The sequence below is a fragment of the Ascaphus truei genome, unplaced genomic scaffold, assembly GCF_040206685.1.
Source record: "Ascaphus truei isolate aAscTru1 unplaced genomic scaffold, aAscTru1.hap1 HAP1_SCAFFOLD_280, whole genome shotgun sequence".
NCBI lineage: Eukaryota > Metazoa > Chordata > Amphibia > Anura > Ascaphidae > Ascaphus > Ascaphus truei.
Genome location: NW_027455750.1, coordinates 454,286 through 469,789, shown reverse-complemented (window position 1 = coordinate 469,789; position 15,504 = coordinate 454,286). Strand labels below are relative to the sequence as shown.

General features: G+C 43.0%; 1 protein-coding gene across 1 annotated transcript in view; it reads left to right on the top strand.

Annotated features, from left to right (window-relative positions):
• The first annotated feature begins 11,203 nt into the window (after positions 1-11,203).
• Positions 11,204-15,504, top strand: part of LOC142481564 (peptidyl-glycine alpha-amidating monooxygenase B-like) — a 48,964-nt gene continuing 44,663 nt past the window's right edge. Inside the window, exon 1 of the mRNA XM_075582945.1 lies at positions 11,204-11,373. Within this exon, the coding sequence (XP_075439060.1) occupies positions 11,219-11,373 (155 nt within the window). The 5' untranslated portion in view covers positions 11,204-11,218. The remainder of the gene's footprint in view (positions 11,374-15,504) is intronic.

Sequence of the window (15,504 nt, the reverse complement as noted above, 5' to 3'; positions counted from 1 at the left end):
CAACATTTGAAGTCTTTGTATTCTACATTAAATCAATAAGTTAGGATAACATCAGTGTCAAACAGAACAGGACTGCAGCACTATTCAACTCAGTCAGTGATTCCTGCGCTAGTTTAATTGTTACATTTGTGTCTGATAAATGATTTCAAACTCTAATGAACTGTTTTTATCCTGCCAATTGCTCTTTCGTTCCATTTATAAAAGTGTTTTGACCTAAACATTCAGTGGCATCACATTCCAAAATGGTGCCCACACCCTTGTAACATCTAAAACAGGGAGTACTAATGCATGACCAACACATGCTAAGTTAGGTTGTTTATAAGATTGCTTTATCATCTTACAGAATGTCTACCACCCGAAGAGAGAAAAAATTGTCATTATTAATATTAGACCACTAGTGTGCGAGAGAAATACAATGCAGTCCATCCACTGCCAAAGAAAAACACATATATACTCATCAAATAACTGAAAATAACATTCCGCTCACTCTTAGATATTTTAGATCATAATCTTCAATACATAGGTGCATAGGGAGAATAAAGACTAATTATATAACAACTTCTTGTTTGAAGTACAGCTCTCATACTAGGTCCCTCTAGATTGCACTCAAAGTACACATTGGTGTTAGTTAAATATGATGAAATCATCAGGAATCAGTTATTCCTATAGAACAGGATGTTCAATAAACCTTATATGTACCACTGACTGGATCAAGACATGTTCAAAAAATAATTAAGTTTTATTCTTCTAAACAATGACGCGTGTAATGTATTTACAGTGATGGTTAAAATGTAATTAAAATCCCCAGAGGGAGGAGCATCTCAAAACTGCTGACCATTAGTATTAAACCCAAACGTAATTGGTATAGGTCAAGCAATTAAGAGTGGTATCTGTTATTAGTACAGCAGAATATCTATTGTATTTAGCAGTTTTTGCGTTGATGGTAATTTGTTCTGACAAATGAGTGGTAAAGTAGTACTTGTTGATAGTTCCAACCAGTACTGATGTATAACCAGTCAAAACCTTTTATCTAGATCCAAAAAATAGTTGTGATTATAAACTGCTGAATCTCCCAATGAATGGAATAAAGACACACACAACATTAATCAGTAGTTGATCACTGCTATTATATATTACTTTGGCAAACCCCACTGACATTGCAAATGCATTCAATGATTACTTTATGGGGTGTGCTACTAACTTATTAGCGAAACGCAAAACACAAACCACAAACATGAATCTCATCCTGGGAGTACCCATATAGCCCCACCACCCTCTCCCAACACTGCCCACAATTTTCTATTTGGCCCAGTATCCGAAGAGGAGATTACACAAGCACTCCTCAAATTAAAAGTAAGCAGCCAATGTGGACCTGACTTACTACAATCTAAGTTCCAACGAACTGGGGGGGGGGGGAAGGGGAACCCTCGCTACTGCTGTTGTTTGACAATGTGGTGCTACTATCTGGGGAGTATATAGATCATGAACAGGGAGAGACAGAACCCCACTGGAAAGCACTCAAACATGTGTAGAGATCACAGTGAACTGTAAATGAATGTAGTGAGGTGTTACATGTGGAGTGAGTGGTTAAAAGTGGGTTTATTAGGAGTCATAACTCAATTAAAATAGGTAGAATACTAAATAGTAACTGTGGATGAGACTCAAGTTGAGCCAAAAAAGCGTCGCGAAAATGAAATAAAATATGCTGGATGCGTGTTTGTATACGTCTCCTAGCACCCTTGATGATATGTGCAGGGTGTAACTAGATGGTTTACCAAGGTTGCCTCTACCTGTAGAGACATAATACAGGTGCAACCTATTAATAGGTTGTAGTGAACAACAACATGGGGGGAGAGTATATAAACCAGTAGTAGTAAAGGTAAATCCCCCACCTGCATATACCACGGGTGATGGTGAGGCTATATGAGCACTGCAGCTGCCTATAAAGGTGAGCTATGCTATGGGCTGATCAGACAGATCTACCACACCCCAACCATGCTCGTATAAGCAAATAAATCACTGTGAGTTACAGTGATAGCAGCTTTCAAAGAGGGTGGGGGGCAGAAGGAGATAGTAGGCACAGAACTCACCCCACACTCGGTAAATCACCTGCGTAGGGGAACCCACTGAGAGTTGAAGTCCCAGCACAGCAGGCAGCTGTAAACACACCAGTGGACAAAAAATAGGAGAGAGAACAGTAGTACACAAGTAGTGTCTACTTACACCTCGGTAGGTATGAACAACAGGTATCCAGCATAAATCAATAAAAAGCAGACTCTGTGGTAGCGCTCAAATAATAAACACCTCTTTGCTATATGCTGGGTGTATTAGCGTTTGCCACGAGTGCTGCTAGCCATCAATAAGGATCAGCTCAGTGCATGTAGGCAGCTCCGTGTAGGGGAGCTGGTATATGACGGTCGCGCTCTGATCACAAGTGTTAGATCCGTCCCTTTGATGTGATGACGTCACTGCCGACGTACGTTTCGCAAGGCATGCTTTCTCAAGGCTGGTAGGAGCGTAGGTACTGCCCCCACCATTTGTAGGAGTGCGTGAGCTCTGATAGGTTACTCATTGTCCTATTCTCAAAGGATACTTAGGTAAAATCCGTGTGCAGTGTTCTGCTTTAATCCCCAGTGCTACTAGATAGCTGCACTAGAGTCATAACTTAGACACACTGGCTAGGTCTGAACCACAGCACTAAGCATAATATATAGATACATAGTTAGTATATGCAGTGCACTGTGCCAAGGGCTTACACTCTATTCAAGAATAGTGAAGGTATATATATTTATACACAGTGGCTGAGGAGAGGTTGGAGCCAGAGACCTGGTGTAAGGTGCATAGTATTTAAGACCTGAAATAGGTCAAGGATGATGCATGGTGTACAAAATAGGATAGGGCTGCAGGTAAGAACTAGATGAAGGGGCTAAAGACGAAGCCCTCATTCAAGCCATTGGGAAAGAGGGTTTGGAGTGTATAAATCCAGCGAGACTCTATTTTCAAAAGTTCCTGGTCCCAATTCCCCTTTCTAATTCCCATAGAGAGCTGGTCTATGCCCCTGAAGGTAAGTACAGTATGGTCACCCCGGTGGTACTCATTCACATGTCTAGCCACCGGGGTGTCCATACCATTCCTGATGTTGCCCAGATGTTCAAGGACCCGTGTTCAGAATGGGCTTCCCTACTAGTGACTAGTGAACAGTCATTTTGAGGCCCCAGTCAATAAAACCTGGCTACCCAGTAAACCTGCAGGCTGCTATAAATGCAGCAGTTGCAAAGCCTGTTCGGTCACTGTGAACGCTAAAACGTTTAATAACTGGGACAAATCACGCACATTTGGTATACGTAAGTTCATCAATTGCCGAACCCCAGGAGTCATATACATGGCAGAATGCGTATGCACTCTAAAGTAAGTAGGGAAGACCAGATGCCCATTCTGAACACGGGTCCTTGAACATCTGGGCAACATCAGGAATGGTATGGACACCCCGGTGGCTAGACATGTGAATAAGTACCACCGGGGTGACCATACTGTACTTACCTTCAGGGGCATAGACCAGCTCTCTATGGGAATTAGAAAGGGGAATTGGGTCCAGGAACTTTTGAAAATAGAGTCTCGCTGGATTTATACACTCCAAACCCTCTTTCCCAATGGCTTGAATGAGGGCTTCGTCTTTAGCCCCTTCATCTAGTTCTTACCTGCAGCCCTATCCTATTTTGTACACCATGCATCATCCTTGACCTATTTCAGGTCTTAAATACTATGTACCTTACACCAGGTCTCTGGCTCCAACCTCTCCTCAGCCACTGTGTATAAATATTGTGACAAACGCCCCTCTTTTGTAGTGCTGACGTCTGTCTGGGTTCTTCCCGACACAGTCTTCTAGGGTTAATTATACAACAAACAGGATCAGGCAAAGTATTATGCTGCTTAACTCAGGCTTCTGCCTGCTTTATTTTCATCCAAATAAGGTACTGCAGCTTTAACATGTGTAGGTTAGAGGTACTCAGATACTTTCATTCAGCAGTTCACACATTTCAGTGTTACAATATTTCCCACACTGTTATTTCAAGAAATAAAACCAAAATCATATAAGCAAATCCTATCCCTTTCAGGGATCTAACTACACATCAGAATCAGTCTCTCTAACAGCTGCTGGCCAACTAAACTGGTTCCCCAGCTTAAAACAATGCTCTCTCATTTAGGGACACAAGATACAGCACAGTCTTTTAGCAACAGCAGTAATCATTTGTTTTGTCTTATCTGTTCGTGGTGTCCAGGCAAATCCTCTGGTACTGTCATACGTGGAGAGGCCGTCAACCTCGATACTGGATGCAGGAGAGTAGCGACACCCCCAGCCCCCAGGCTCCAAGGAGAGAGAGTGAAATGCAAAACCTCTCTGCTCTAAATACCTGTGCATGTGATTAGAAGAGCAGGTGAGGGAGAACTAGAGCCATTGTAATCTGTGGTCTGGATTTTCCATCCAGCTGCCTGAGGTAATGGGAAGCTGTGGAACGGATCATTTGTAACTATTCCTGCACTTTCTGCTCTAAAATGGGGCAGAAAGCTGCCTAACATCTTTGGACTATGTCACATATCCCCCTCCCCAGCTCACACCTACTGGGGTGAGCGGCCATGGACCTCACTGGGGTGAGCGTCCTACCTGAAATACTTGAGCTAACTCCTCAGTACAACATTAAGTATTCACATGACACGAATATGAACTTCATTATATAATTTACCAACTGAAAGGTCCATCAACCCTGTATATTAATTTGTAGTTTAGCTACATTTTCAACACAGAGAACCAATATAACACTGTACCCTTGACAAAATGCTTATTCTAGAGGCCTAATATACCTTAACTACAATAGCTTATTTGCATAGTTAAGTGTCCGTGACATAGTCCACACGTGTAATAACAAAAAAAATATCGGTCAATTCCCCAAACACATTTTTTTTTTTTCTTTGACTTCCAGTCCATTACATTTCCTGACTTTATTTCATAGGCCGCTGCAAACTGCAAATGACTGGACTGTTTCTTTAGCTTCTGACGGAACTCTGGGCCCGGATAGTCTTTGTCTTTATATTGTGGCCCAGAGTGGCGAGATCCGGAAAAATTCAAGGCCAGCGTTGACCTTCGTCGCTTTTGATTTGCGACCTTTGAACCTTTATGGTACTTCTTACTGCCATGTATTTTCTCATGACCATCACTCACAGAGATTTGGGATTTTTCCTTTGGGGCAATTATATGGTATTTAGAAGATGAAGCACTGATTACCTGGAGCACCTTCACCTTGATGGGGCTCTCACTAACTCTGGCTGTACCCTGTGGCATTTTACCTTTGCAGCCGGCAGGCATGTAGTCTTGGACCTCTCTTTCCTGAGGTCTACATTTATTCAGGCGGAAGTACCGCTGGATAACCAGTGACGCATTTCTCAGGGTTTGATAGCGAATCCTGTTCTGTGTCATCCTAGTCAGAGACTGGATTTTTATAGTTGCTCCTTTCATAATGAGGAACCGGTTTCGTACCATGCGGGCACGGTAGAATGATTGAAGAACACAGGCTGCTTTATTCCGGTGATTGAACATACGAATTTTCATCCCTCTGTAGGCAGCCTGTAGGATGATAGTTGCGGCGCGTTTACGCTGATAATTTTCTCTTTCCCTTCTTCCTTGGATAAGAGCTTTGCAGTGCTTCTGAATTATTATAATGCTTTTCTCCTTTTTCAAAATGTTAAGTTCCTCCACGAGAGAATTCTGTTTTGTGCATACATCTCGCAATTCTGTTCTCAGAGCGTCCATTTCTTCCTGGTGCTGGCTCTGAGTGTGCATCAGTGCTTCCTGCACTTCTAATTTTTCCTGAGTCAACTGTTTCTTTATTTTTTCTGCTTGGTCAGTCAAATCTGAATTTTCCAATTTCAGAGTCTCATTTTCTTGCTTTACAGTCTCTAACTCACTTAGGGCAATCTCATGGGTTTGCTTCAACATTCCCAGCTCTGTGTTCAGACCGTGGCCCTCCAGGCGCAAGTGTTGCACCTCTGTGCTGAGCGCATGAACCTCTTGTAGAGCCTTCCCGTATTTCTGTTTTAGGATAGCAATCAATTTGTCAGACTTAATCTGTTTTTCATCCATGGTGACAATTACGGTGTTGGCCTTTTCCAGACTAGTCGTCACCTCTTCCAGCTCACTCCGTAAGAGAGACTCTGTTTTCTTCAAAGCCTCGTGCTCTTGTAAAGCTGGAAGTATACACCTCTGTAACTCGGCGTTCGCTTCTCGCACCTTATTGTTAGATTCTTGCTCCTTCTTCCAACATTCTCGCTCCTTCACCAAATCCTGCCACAGGACTTCATAATTATGGCGGGCAGCTTGGAGTGCAGAAACCAAAGCCTCTTTATCCTGGTTCAAGGATTCAGCTTCCCTCTGCTCCTCCTTTTCCTTTGCCACTGTTCCCGTGACAATTCTGCCGATCACTCCGGTCTGCAGCACATCTCGGCGCCTTTCTGACGCATGTCCTGACAGCGCAGGTTCAAGTGGCTCGGTCACTTCCCCTGTGACTTGAGGGACAGTTTTCTTTTTCTTCTTCTTTCTTTTTGCTTTATTAGCTCCAGAGATATCAGGGGTACTGGGCACACGCTCACTGGTATCAGCTTCCACATCTTGCTTGCACACATAGGGCGTTGCTTGCTTTTGCAGCTGTTTGTCTTTGAAAATTTTGGGGCACACATCTTCCATGTGACCTACTTTATGACAGGCCCAGCATACTAAATTCATCTGTGGGTACGGCTCTCCTCCAGGGGCCACATACGAGTCGTCATCATCATCATCATCATCATCATCGTATGGCCTGAAGGGACACTGTTTTTCATGATTATGTACATTACAAAATAAACATTTCACGTCGGCCATTTTAGAAACCCGGCAGGAACAATTTGCTAGCTGCAATTTCACTCCCTTCAGCAACTTGCATACAGCACTTGCTAGCTGCAAATTCACTCACTTCAGCAAAATGCATTAGCTTTACAAACAGCACTTGCTAGATGCAATTTTTTTTTTTTTTCTTCTTCAGCAAAACATTTTGGTTTTCTGTTTGGGTTCAGGGTGCTATTGCATCCACACTTCGCACATTCTCTGTGTATGCTAGAAGCACAACTGATATACACATTGAGACAGACTTCACTCATAGCATCTGTACTTTAGTTCAGCTCGGCGGCCATTTTAAACCCCCGCATTTATTTGCAAACCCACAGACTTTTTAGTGTCGACCCGCATTCTCCACCATATGTGACAAACGCCCCTCTTTTGTAGTGCTGACGTCTGTCTGGGTTCTTCCCGACACAGTCTTCTAGGGTTAATTATACAACAAACAGGATCAGGCAAAGTATTATGCTGCTTAACTCAGGCTTCTGCCTGCTTTATTTTCTTCCAAGTAAGGTACTGCAGCTTTAACATGTGTAGGTTAGAGGTACTCAGATACTTTCATTCAGCAGTTCACACATTTCAGTGGTACAATATTTCCCACACTGTTATTTCAAGAAATAAAACCAAAATCATATAAGCAAATCCTATCCCTTTCAGGGATCTAACTACACATCAGAATCAGTCTCTCTAACAGCTGCTGGCCAACTAAACTGGTTCCCCAGCTTAAAACAATGCTCTCTCATTTAGGGACACAAGATACAGCACAGTCTTTTAGCAACAGCAGTAATCATTTGTTTTGTCTTATCTGTTCGTGGTGTCCAGGCAAATCCTCTGGTACTGTCATACGTGGAGAGGCCGTCAACCTCGATACTGGATGCAGGAGAGTAGCGACACCCCCAGCCCCCAGGCTCCAAGGAGAGAGAGTGAAATGCAAAACCTCTCTGCTCTAAATACCTGTGCATGTGATTAGAAGAGCAGGTGAGGGAGAACTACAGCCATTGTAATCTGTGGTCTGGATTTTCCATCCAGCTGCCTGAGGTAATGGGAAGCTGTGGAACGGATCATTTGTAACTATTCCTGCACTTTCTGCTCTAAAATGGGGCAGAAAGCTGCCTAACATCTTTGGACTATGTCACAATATATATATACCTTCACTATTCTAGAATAGAGTGTAAGCCCTTGGCACAGTGCACTGCATATACTAACTATGTATCTATATATTATGCTTAGTGCTGTGGTTCAGACCTAGCCAGTGTGTCTAAGTTATGACTCTAGTGCAGCTATCTAGTAGCACTGGGGATTAAAGCAGAACACTGCACACGGATTTTACCTAAGTATCCTTTGAGAATAGGACAATGAGTAACCTATCAGAGCTCACGCACTCCTACAAATGGTGGGGGCAGTACCTACGCTCCTACCAGCCTTGAGAAAGCATGCCTTGCGAAACGTACGTCGGCAGTGACGTCATCACATCAAAGGGACGGATCTAACACTTGTGATCAGAGCGCGACCGTCCTATACCAGCTCCCCTACACGGAGCTGCCTACATGCACTGAGCTGATCCTTATTGATGGCTAGCAGCACTCGTGGCAAACGCTAATACACCCAGCATATAGCAAAGAGGTGTTTATTATTTGAGCGCTACCACAGAGTCTGCTTTTTATTGATTTATGCTGGATACCTGTTGTTCATACCTACCGAGGTGTAAGTAGACACTACTTGTGTACTACTGTTCTCTCTCCTATTTTTTGTCCACTGGTGTGTTTACAGCTGCCTGCTGTGCTGGGACTTCAACTCTCAGTGGGTTCCCCTACGCAGGTGATTTACCGAGTGTGGGGTGAGTTCTGTGCCTACTATCTCCTTCTGCCCCCCACCCTCTTTGAAAGCTGCTATCACTGTAACTCACAGTGATTTATTTGCTTATACGAGCATGGTTGGGGTGTGGTAGATCTGTCTGATCAGCCCATAGCATAGCTCACCTTTATAGGCAGCTGCAGTGCTCATATAGCCTCACCATCACCCGTGGTATATGCAGGTGGGGGATTTACCTTTACTACTACTGGTTTATATACTCTCCCCCCATGTTGTTGTTCACTACAACCTATTAATAGGTTGCACCTGTATTATGTCTCTACAGGTAGAGGCAACCTTGGTAAACCATCTAGTTACACCCTGCACATATCATCAAGGGTGCTAGGAGACGTATACAAACACGCATCCAGCATATTTTATTTCATTTTCGCGACGCTTTTTTGGCTCAACTTGAGTCTCATCCACAGTTACTATTTAGTATTCTACCTATTTTAATTGAGTTATGACTCCTAATAAACCCACTTTTAACCACTCACTCCACATGTAACACCTCACTCCATTCATTTACAGTTCACTGTGATCTCTACACATGTTTGAGTGCTTTCCAGTGGGGTTCTGTCTCTCCCTGTTCATGATCTATATACTCCCCAGATAGTAGCACCACATTGTCAAACAACAGCAGTAGCGAGGGTTCCCCTTCCCCCCCCCCCCCCCCAGTTCGTTGGAACTTAGATTGTAGTAAGTCAGGTCCACATTGGCTGCTTACTTTTAATTTGAGGAGTGCTTGTGTAATCTCCTCTTCGGATACTGGGCCAAATAGAAAATTGTGGGCAGTGTTGGGAGAGGGTGGTGGGGCTATATGGGTACTCCCAGGATGAGATTCATGTTTGTGGTTTGTGTTTTGCGTTTCGCTAATAAGTTAGTAGCACACCCCATAAAGTAATCATTGAATGCATTTGCAATGTCAGTGGGGTTTGCCAAAGTAATATATAATAGCAGTGATCAACTACTGATTAATGTTGTGTGTGTCTTTATTCCATTCATTGGGAGATTCAGCAGTTTATAATCACAACTATTTTTTGGATCTAGATAAAAGGTTTTGACTGGTTATACATCAGTACTGGTTGGAACTATCAACAAGTACTACTTTACCACTCATTTGTCAGAACAAATTACCATCAACGCAAAAACTGCTAAATACAATAGATATTCTGCTGTACTAATAACAGATACCACTCTTAATTGCTTGACCTATACCAATTACGTTTGGGTTTAATACTAATGGTCAGCAGTTTTGAGATGCTCCTCCCTCTGGGGATTTTAATTACATTTTAACCATCACTGTAAATACATTACACGCGTCATTGTTTAGAAGAATAAAACTTAATTATTTTTTGAACATGTCTTGATCCAGTCAGTGGTACATATAAGGTTTATTGAACATCCTGTTCTATAGGAATAACTGATTCCTGATGATTTCATCATATTTAACTAACACCAATGTGTACTTTGAGTGCAATCTAGAGGGACCTAGTATGAGAGCTGTACCTCAAACAAGAAGTTGTTATAAAATTAGTCTTTATTCTCCCTATGCACCTATGTATTGAAGATTATGATCTAAAATATCTAAGAGTGAGCGGAATGTTATTTTCAGTTATTTGATGAGTATATATGTGTTTTTCTTTGGCAGTGGATGGACTGCATTGTATTTCTCTCGCACACTAGTGGTCTAATATTAATAATGACAATTTTTTCTCTCTTCGGGTGGTAGACATTCTGTAAGATGATAAAGCAATCTTATAAACAACCTAACTTAGCATGTGTTGGTCATGCATTAGTACTCCCTGTTTTAGATGTTACAAGGGTGTGGGCACCATTTTGGAATGTGATGCCACTGAATGTTTAGGTCAAAACACTTTTATAAATGGAACGAAAGAGCAATTGGCAGGATAAAAACAGTTCATTAGAGTTTGAAATCATTTATCAGACACAAATGTAACAATTAAACTAGCGCAGGAATCACTGACTGAGTTGAATAGTGCTGCAGTCCTGTTCTGTTTGACACTGATGTTATCCTAACTTATTGATTTAATGTAGAATACAAAGACTTCAAATGTTGTCTTGATCACTTGGTTACTTAAATTAACAGCAATGCTTTAGATTTGCTAGTTACTACCAAATATGGTGTCATTGGTGAAACTCGGGACATTTGTTTTGATGGTATTTTTTATTTATTTATTTATTTGCTTGAATTGGATCTGTTACAAGTGTTAAAAAATAAAAATAAATAGTTTGCATTGTGTTCTAGTTAAAACTTAGTAAGCGTTACAATTATCGCTATATTTCTTTACTAACATAACATATATACTGTAGTGTTGGCTAAATGTGCCAGTGTTGAAAAAGATTATTACACATTGTCTGCATAATCACTGCTACTGTAACTTCCACTGAAAAATAAATGAACTTCTTTCTATTCATATTGTTATGCACTTTTATGTTTTGGCTTCAGATTTACACCTTGAAGAAGTTGTGGACTGGCCAGGGATGAAGCTCAATGTCGGACAGGTTTCTGGGTTGGCTCTGGATTCCAAAAATAACTTGGTTATTTTCCACCGGGGTAATCACGTTTGGGATGAAAAGTAAGTCGAGATTTTCCTTCATTATAATTTCAGTAGAAACTGTTTTGGTGCAACATTTTGGCATTGAAGTCCTAGTTATTTTATTTACCTTATCCCCCATTTTAATGAGCAGTGTGTATTTAAGAATGGAGATATTAGAGATGCTCCACTGTTTGCCACCTTGTTTGTGATATACAGTATGCGCGGTGTCGTGGAAAAACTCAGTCCCCCACTTATTCCTTTTTGGTAAGCAATTTGAATCGAGACTTTTATTGCAAACAGCTTTTGGTAAGATTGCATTTAATACAAATCAAACATTGCTGCCCGACTTAACAAAAAGGCATATATGCCCCAAGCCGTCTACTTTATACCAAAAAAGAAATAGCCGTGCATCTATAATTTTGCAATGCCCGCCCATATGACTTCATCGGCATCCTATTTTATTTCTACATAATTACCCGTTATATTTTGCAAACTAGACAGGACAAAGAAAGAAAGATATAATATATGGCACCCTCGTCCCCCACAAACCCATAGCTGTTTTCCCTCCTTCGCCTAACTGCTCAAAGGACTTTACAGATAAGGAAAAGCGAGGGGCCCATCTCGAAAAAGATTTTTAAAATAGTCAGCTTTTATAAAGGTGAAAGTAAGTTCAGAGAAGAAAAAACTTTTCATACTATATGTCTGCTGTTTCACTGATACCCATAACACACTGCAACTCAAAGCAAGGCTTTTCTTTAGAATGAAATATGTATAGTTATACATATTATAATAAAAAGAAAATATTATAGTTCCACAGTGGGAACAGTGACTTAAGTTTCAGTGTTAGTACTGATATGTGCATATTCATGATGGCAAGAAATCTCCCAACACATCCACAGACCTCTTTTCTACAAACTTACAGATTCCAACCCCATAGGCCATTTACAGATCATCGTACGAACACAATCCGAACTACCTAACACACTTATTGACCTCTACTCCAAACACACTAACACCTGCACCCCAATAAACTTACAACCTCAAGTTTCCCACTACCAAACAAACTCACCTACAACTCCCACTCCTCTCATAGCTTTACTAATAACAGACATTTACTGAACCAAACTCCCAACATGTTGAGAGACCTACCCTCAACCTGGAGTGGACACTTCATTAGAGGGTTATTCCCTTTTTCGGACGGATCGAGCAAATAGAAGAGGAGGTGAAGTATGTTTATACTTTGTTAAACCGGATTTAAAACCAATTATAAGGGAAGATATTTATAAAGGAAATTATAAAAATGTTGAGACATTGTAGATAGAAATTGTCAGTGGAGGTAAAAGTACAAAGAAAATGTTTGTATAAACCACCAAATATCTGTGAGATTGAGGAAGCCAAAATACTTTTGCAAATGGAGAAAGCATCAAAACTAGGTCATGTTTGCATAATGGGTGATTTTAATTGCCCAGACATAGACTGAGGCAATGAGATTAGCGTTACAACAAAAGGAAACAGATTTTTGATGGTGCTTAAAGACAATTACATGACCCAAATTATTGAGGAACCAACTAAGAGAGGGGCAATACTGGATTTGCTTATATCAAACAATGTAGAAGTAATAACACATTTTCTAGTTCGGGAACATTTTGGGAAACAGTGATCATAACATGGTATTGCAGCCAGGTTCCCCTTACCTGTATGCCCTGGGGGCGGGGGATGGTTGCGGAGACGCTCCGGTGCAGGGTGCGCTGCGGTGGGAGCTGTGGCCGATCAAGGGGGTGACCGGGTCGCCGGTGCTTCACGGCGGGACGCTGGTAAGGGCGCCACCATCTTTAACTCTTGGGGGAGGAAGGATTTGAGGCCTGGAGAGAACAGACCCTTAAGGTGCTGGAGAATGGTCCTGCACCGAGGCAGTGAAGAGGCAACGGATAATGGAGAGCCTACGACCCCCAGCCTCCACGTTCGTGAGCATGCACCGAGATCAGAATGCCGATATCTCGGCCAAGAGGATCATAGACAAATTGATGCGAGTCTACGGTATAGAAAAAGACGAGAGTTTACTATGGTCCAAGTTCTATGGTCTCAGACAGAAGGAAGACGAAGACCTGTCCACATTTATACAGCACATACAGTTGGTACTATAGACGCTACGTACCCATAATATAATTCCAGCGAACACAGTGGATGAGTTTCGCCGCAAGCAGTTTCTCTGAGGAGCTACACCTACGCATCATATAGTCATCATGAGCCGGGGTTCCCTGCTTCAAGGACCTCCCCCTACATTCGAGGAGCTATTAGGACTAGTGAAATAGCACGAAGCCTATACTCTCCTACATAATCCTAAAAAGTCCAAGGAGAAAACCAAAGGGCCATCTGCCCCAAAGCCCAAGGAGGCAGAAAGTGCAGAGGACGATCCTCCTTACAGGGCGCCTGCCGCCACGTCCAGGATTTTCCGGAGAGTAACTCCTATCTCCAGAGCTGGTGTGAACCAAAATAACTGCTGCTTTAACTGTGGCCAGGAGGGTCACTACTTCAGAGACAGCCACTGTGCAAGACAAGCCTGTCGGGTTGCAGTTCGACTTCGGGGAATCGACCCTATAAGCAAACTGGAAGAAATGGCTAAGTACCAAATTGGAAGAGCACTGGGAAGTGTTCTCCATAAGTGAGATGGATGTGGGCTGCAGCAAGAACGCCCAGCACATGATCCGGCTGAATGATACCATGCCCTTCTGGGAGCGTTTCAAACGCATCGCTCCCAGAGATGTGGAGGATGTGAGGAAAATGGAGACGGCGGGCATCATGACCGAATCCCGTAGCTCCTATCCTTCCCCAATCGTGGTGGTACACAAAAAGAATGGGTCAGTCTGCCTGTGCATAGACTACCAGACCCTGAACAATCGTACAATCCTGGACCAGTACACTCTGCCATGGATAAACGAGCTCCTCAGCATGCTGAACCTGAGATCTGGGTACTACCAGGTACCTATGAAGACCAGTAGAAGACAGCGTTTGTCCCCTCGAGTTCTGCCAGTTCACCCACATGCCCCAAGGCATTTGCGGTGCCCAGGCGACCTTCCAGATGCTGATGGAGAAGACCATTGGGGATATGAATCCCTGTGAGTGCTTGGTTTATCTTGATGACATCATCATGTTCGGAAGAACTATAGAAGAGCACGAGGAGTGTCTGCTGAAAGTATTAGACAGACTGGGTAAGGAAGGCTTGAAGTTGTCCCTGGACAAATGCCGGTTCTGCCATACGTCTGTCACCTAAGTGGGTCATATAGTGTCCACCGACGGAATGGCTACTGATCCCGCCAAAAGTCGAAGCCGTGGTGAATTAGCCCAGACCTGACAACGTGATGGAACTCCGGTCCTTTCTAGGATTCTACCACTGCTTCATGGAAGGCTACTCCAGCAAAGTTAAGGTCCTCAATCTTTTGAAGATCTTCCCAGAGGAACCTCGGCAGAAGGCCACATACACGTGGCTACCCTTCGGAGACAAGTGGACGTCCGCCTGTGAAAGGGCATTCGTCGGCCTCAAGAAAAGCCTCACGGAAGCCCCTGCCTTGTCTTACGCCAATCCCAAACAGCCGTACATTCTACACATGGACGCAAATTTCAATGGATTAGGAGTGATACTCTATCAGAAATACCCTGCTGGCCTCATGCTGGCGTATGTGAGCTGAAGCTTGACACCATCAGAGCAAAACTACCCCGTCCACTAGCTAGAGTTCCTCGCCCTCATGTGGGCGGTAGTCAACAAGCTGCATGACTATTTGTATGGAGTCTCGTTCGAGGTACGGACCGACAATAATCCCCTAACATATATCCTGACCTCCGCTAAATTGGACGCCACAGGTGGTAGGCGGCACTATCCAACTATCAATTCACCCTCAAGTATAAGCCGGGGCCCCTAAATGTCGGAGCCAATTCTCTGTCCAGAAGACCGGGACTGAGTGTAACTTCTGACGACGGCCCTTGGGAAGAAATCCCTAGACCTGGGATTCAGGCCATGTGTTCTACAGCTGCCATAGTGCAGGACAAGGTGGCATTCTCAGTATTAAGAGTAGCTGACTTGTTGGGATGCCAATCCAAGGCACTCCTCGCCACGTACTGTCATCCAGAAGGCATGGCAATCACCAGGACACCATCATACAGTAGGATGAAAGG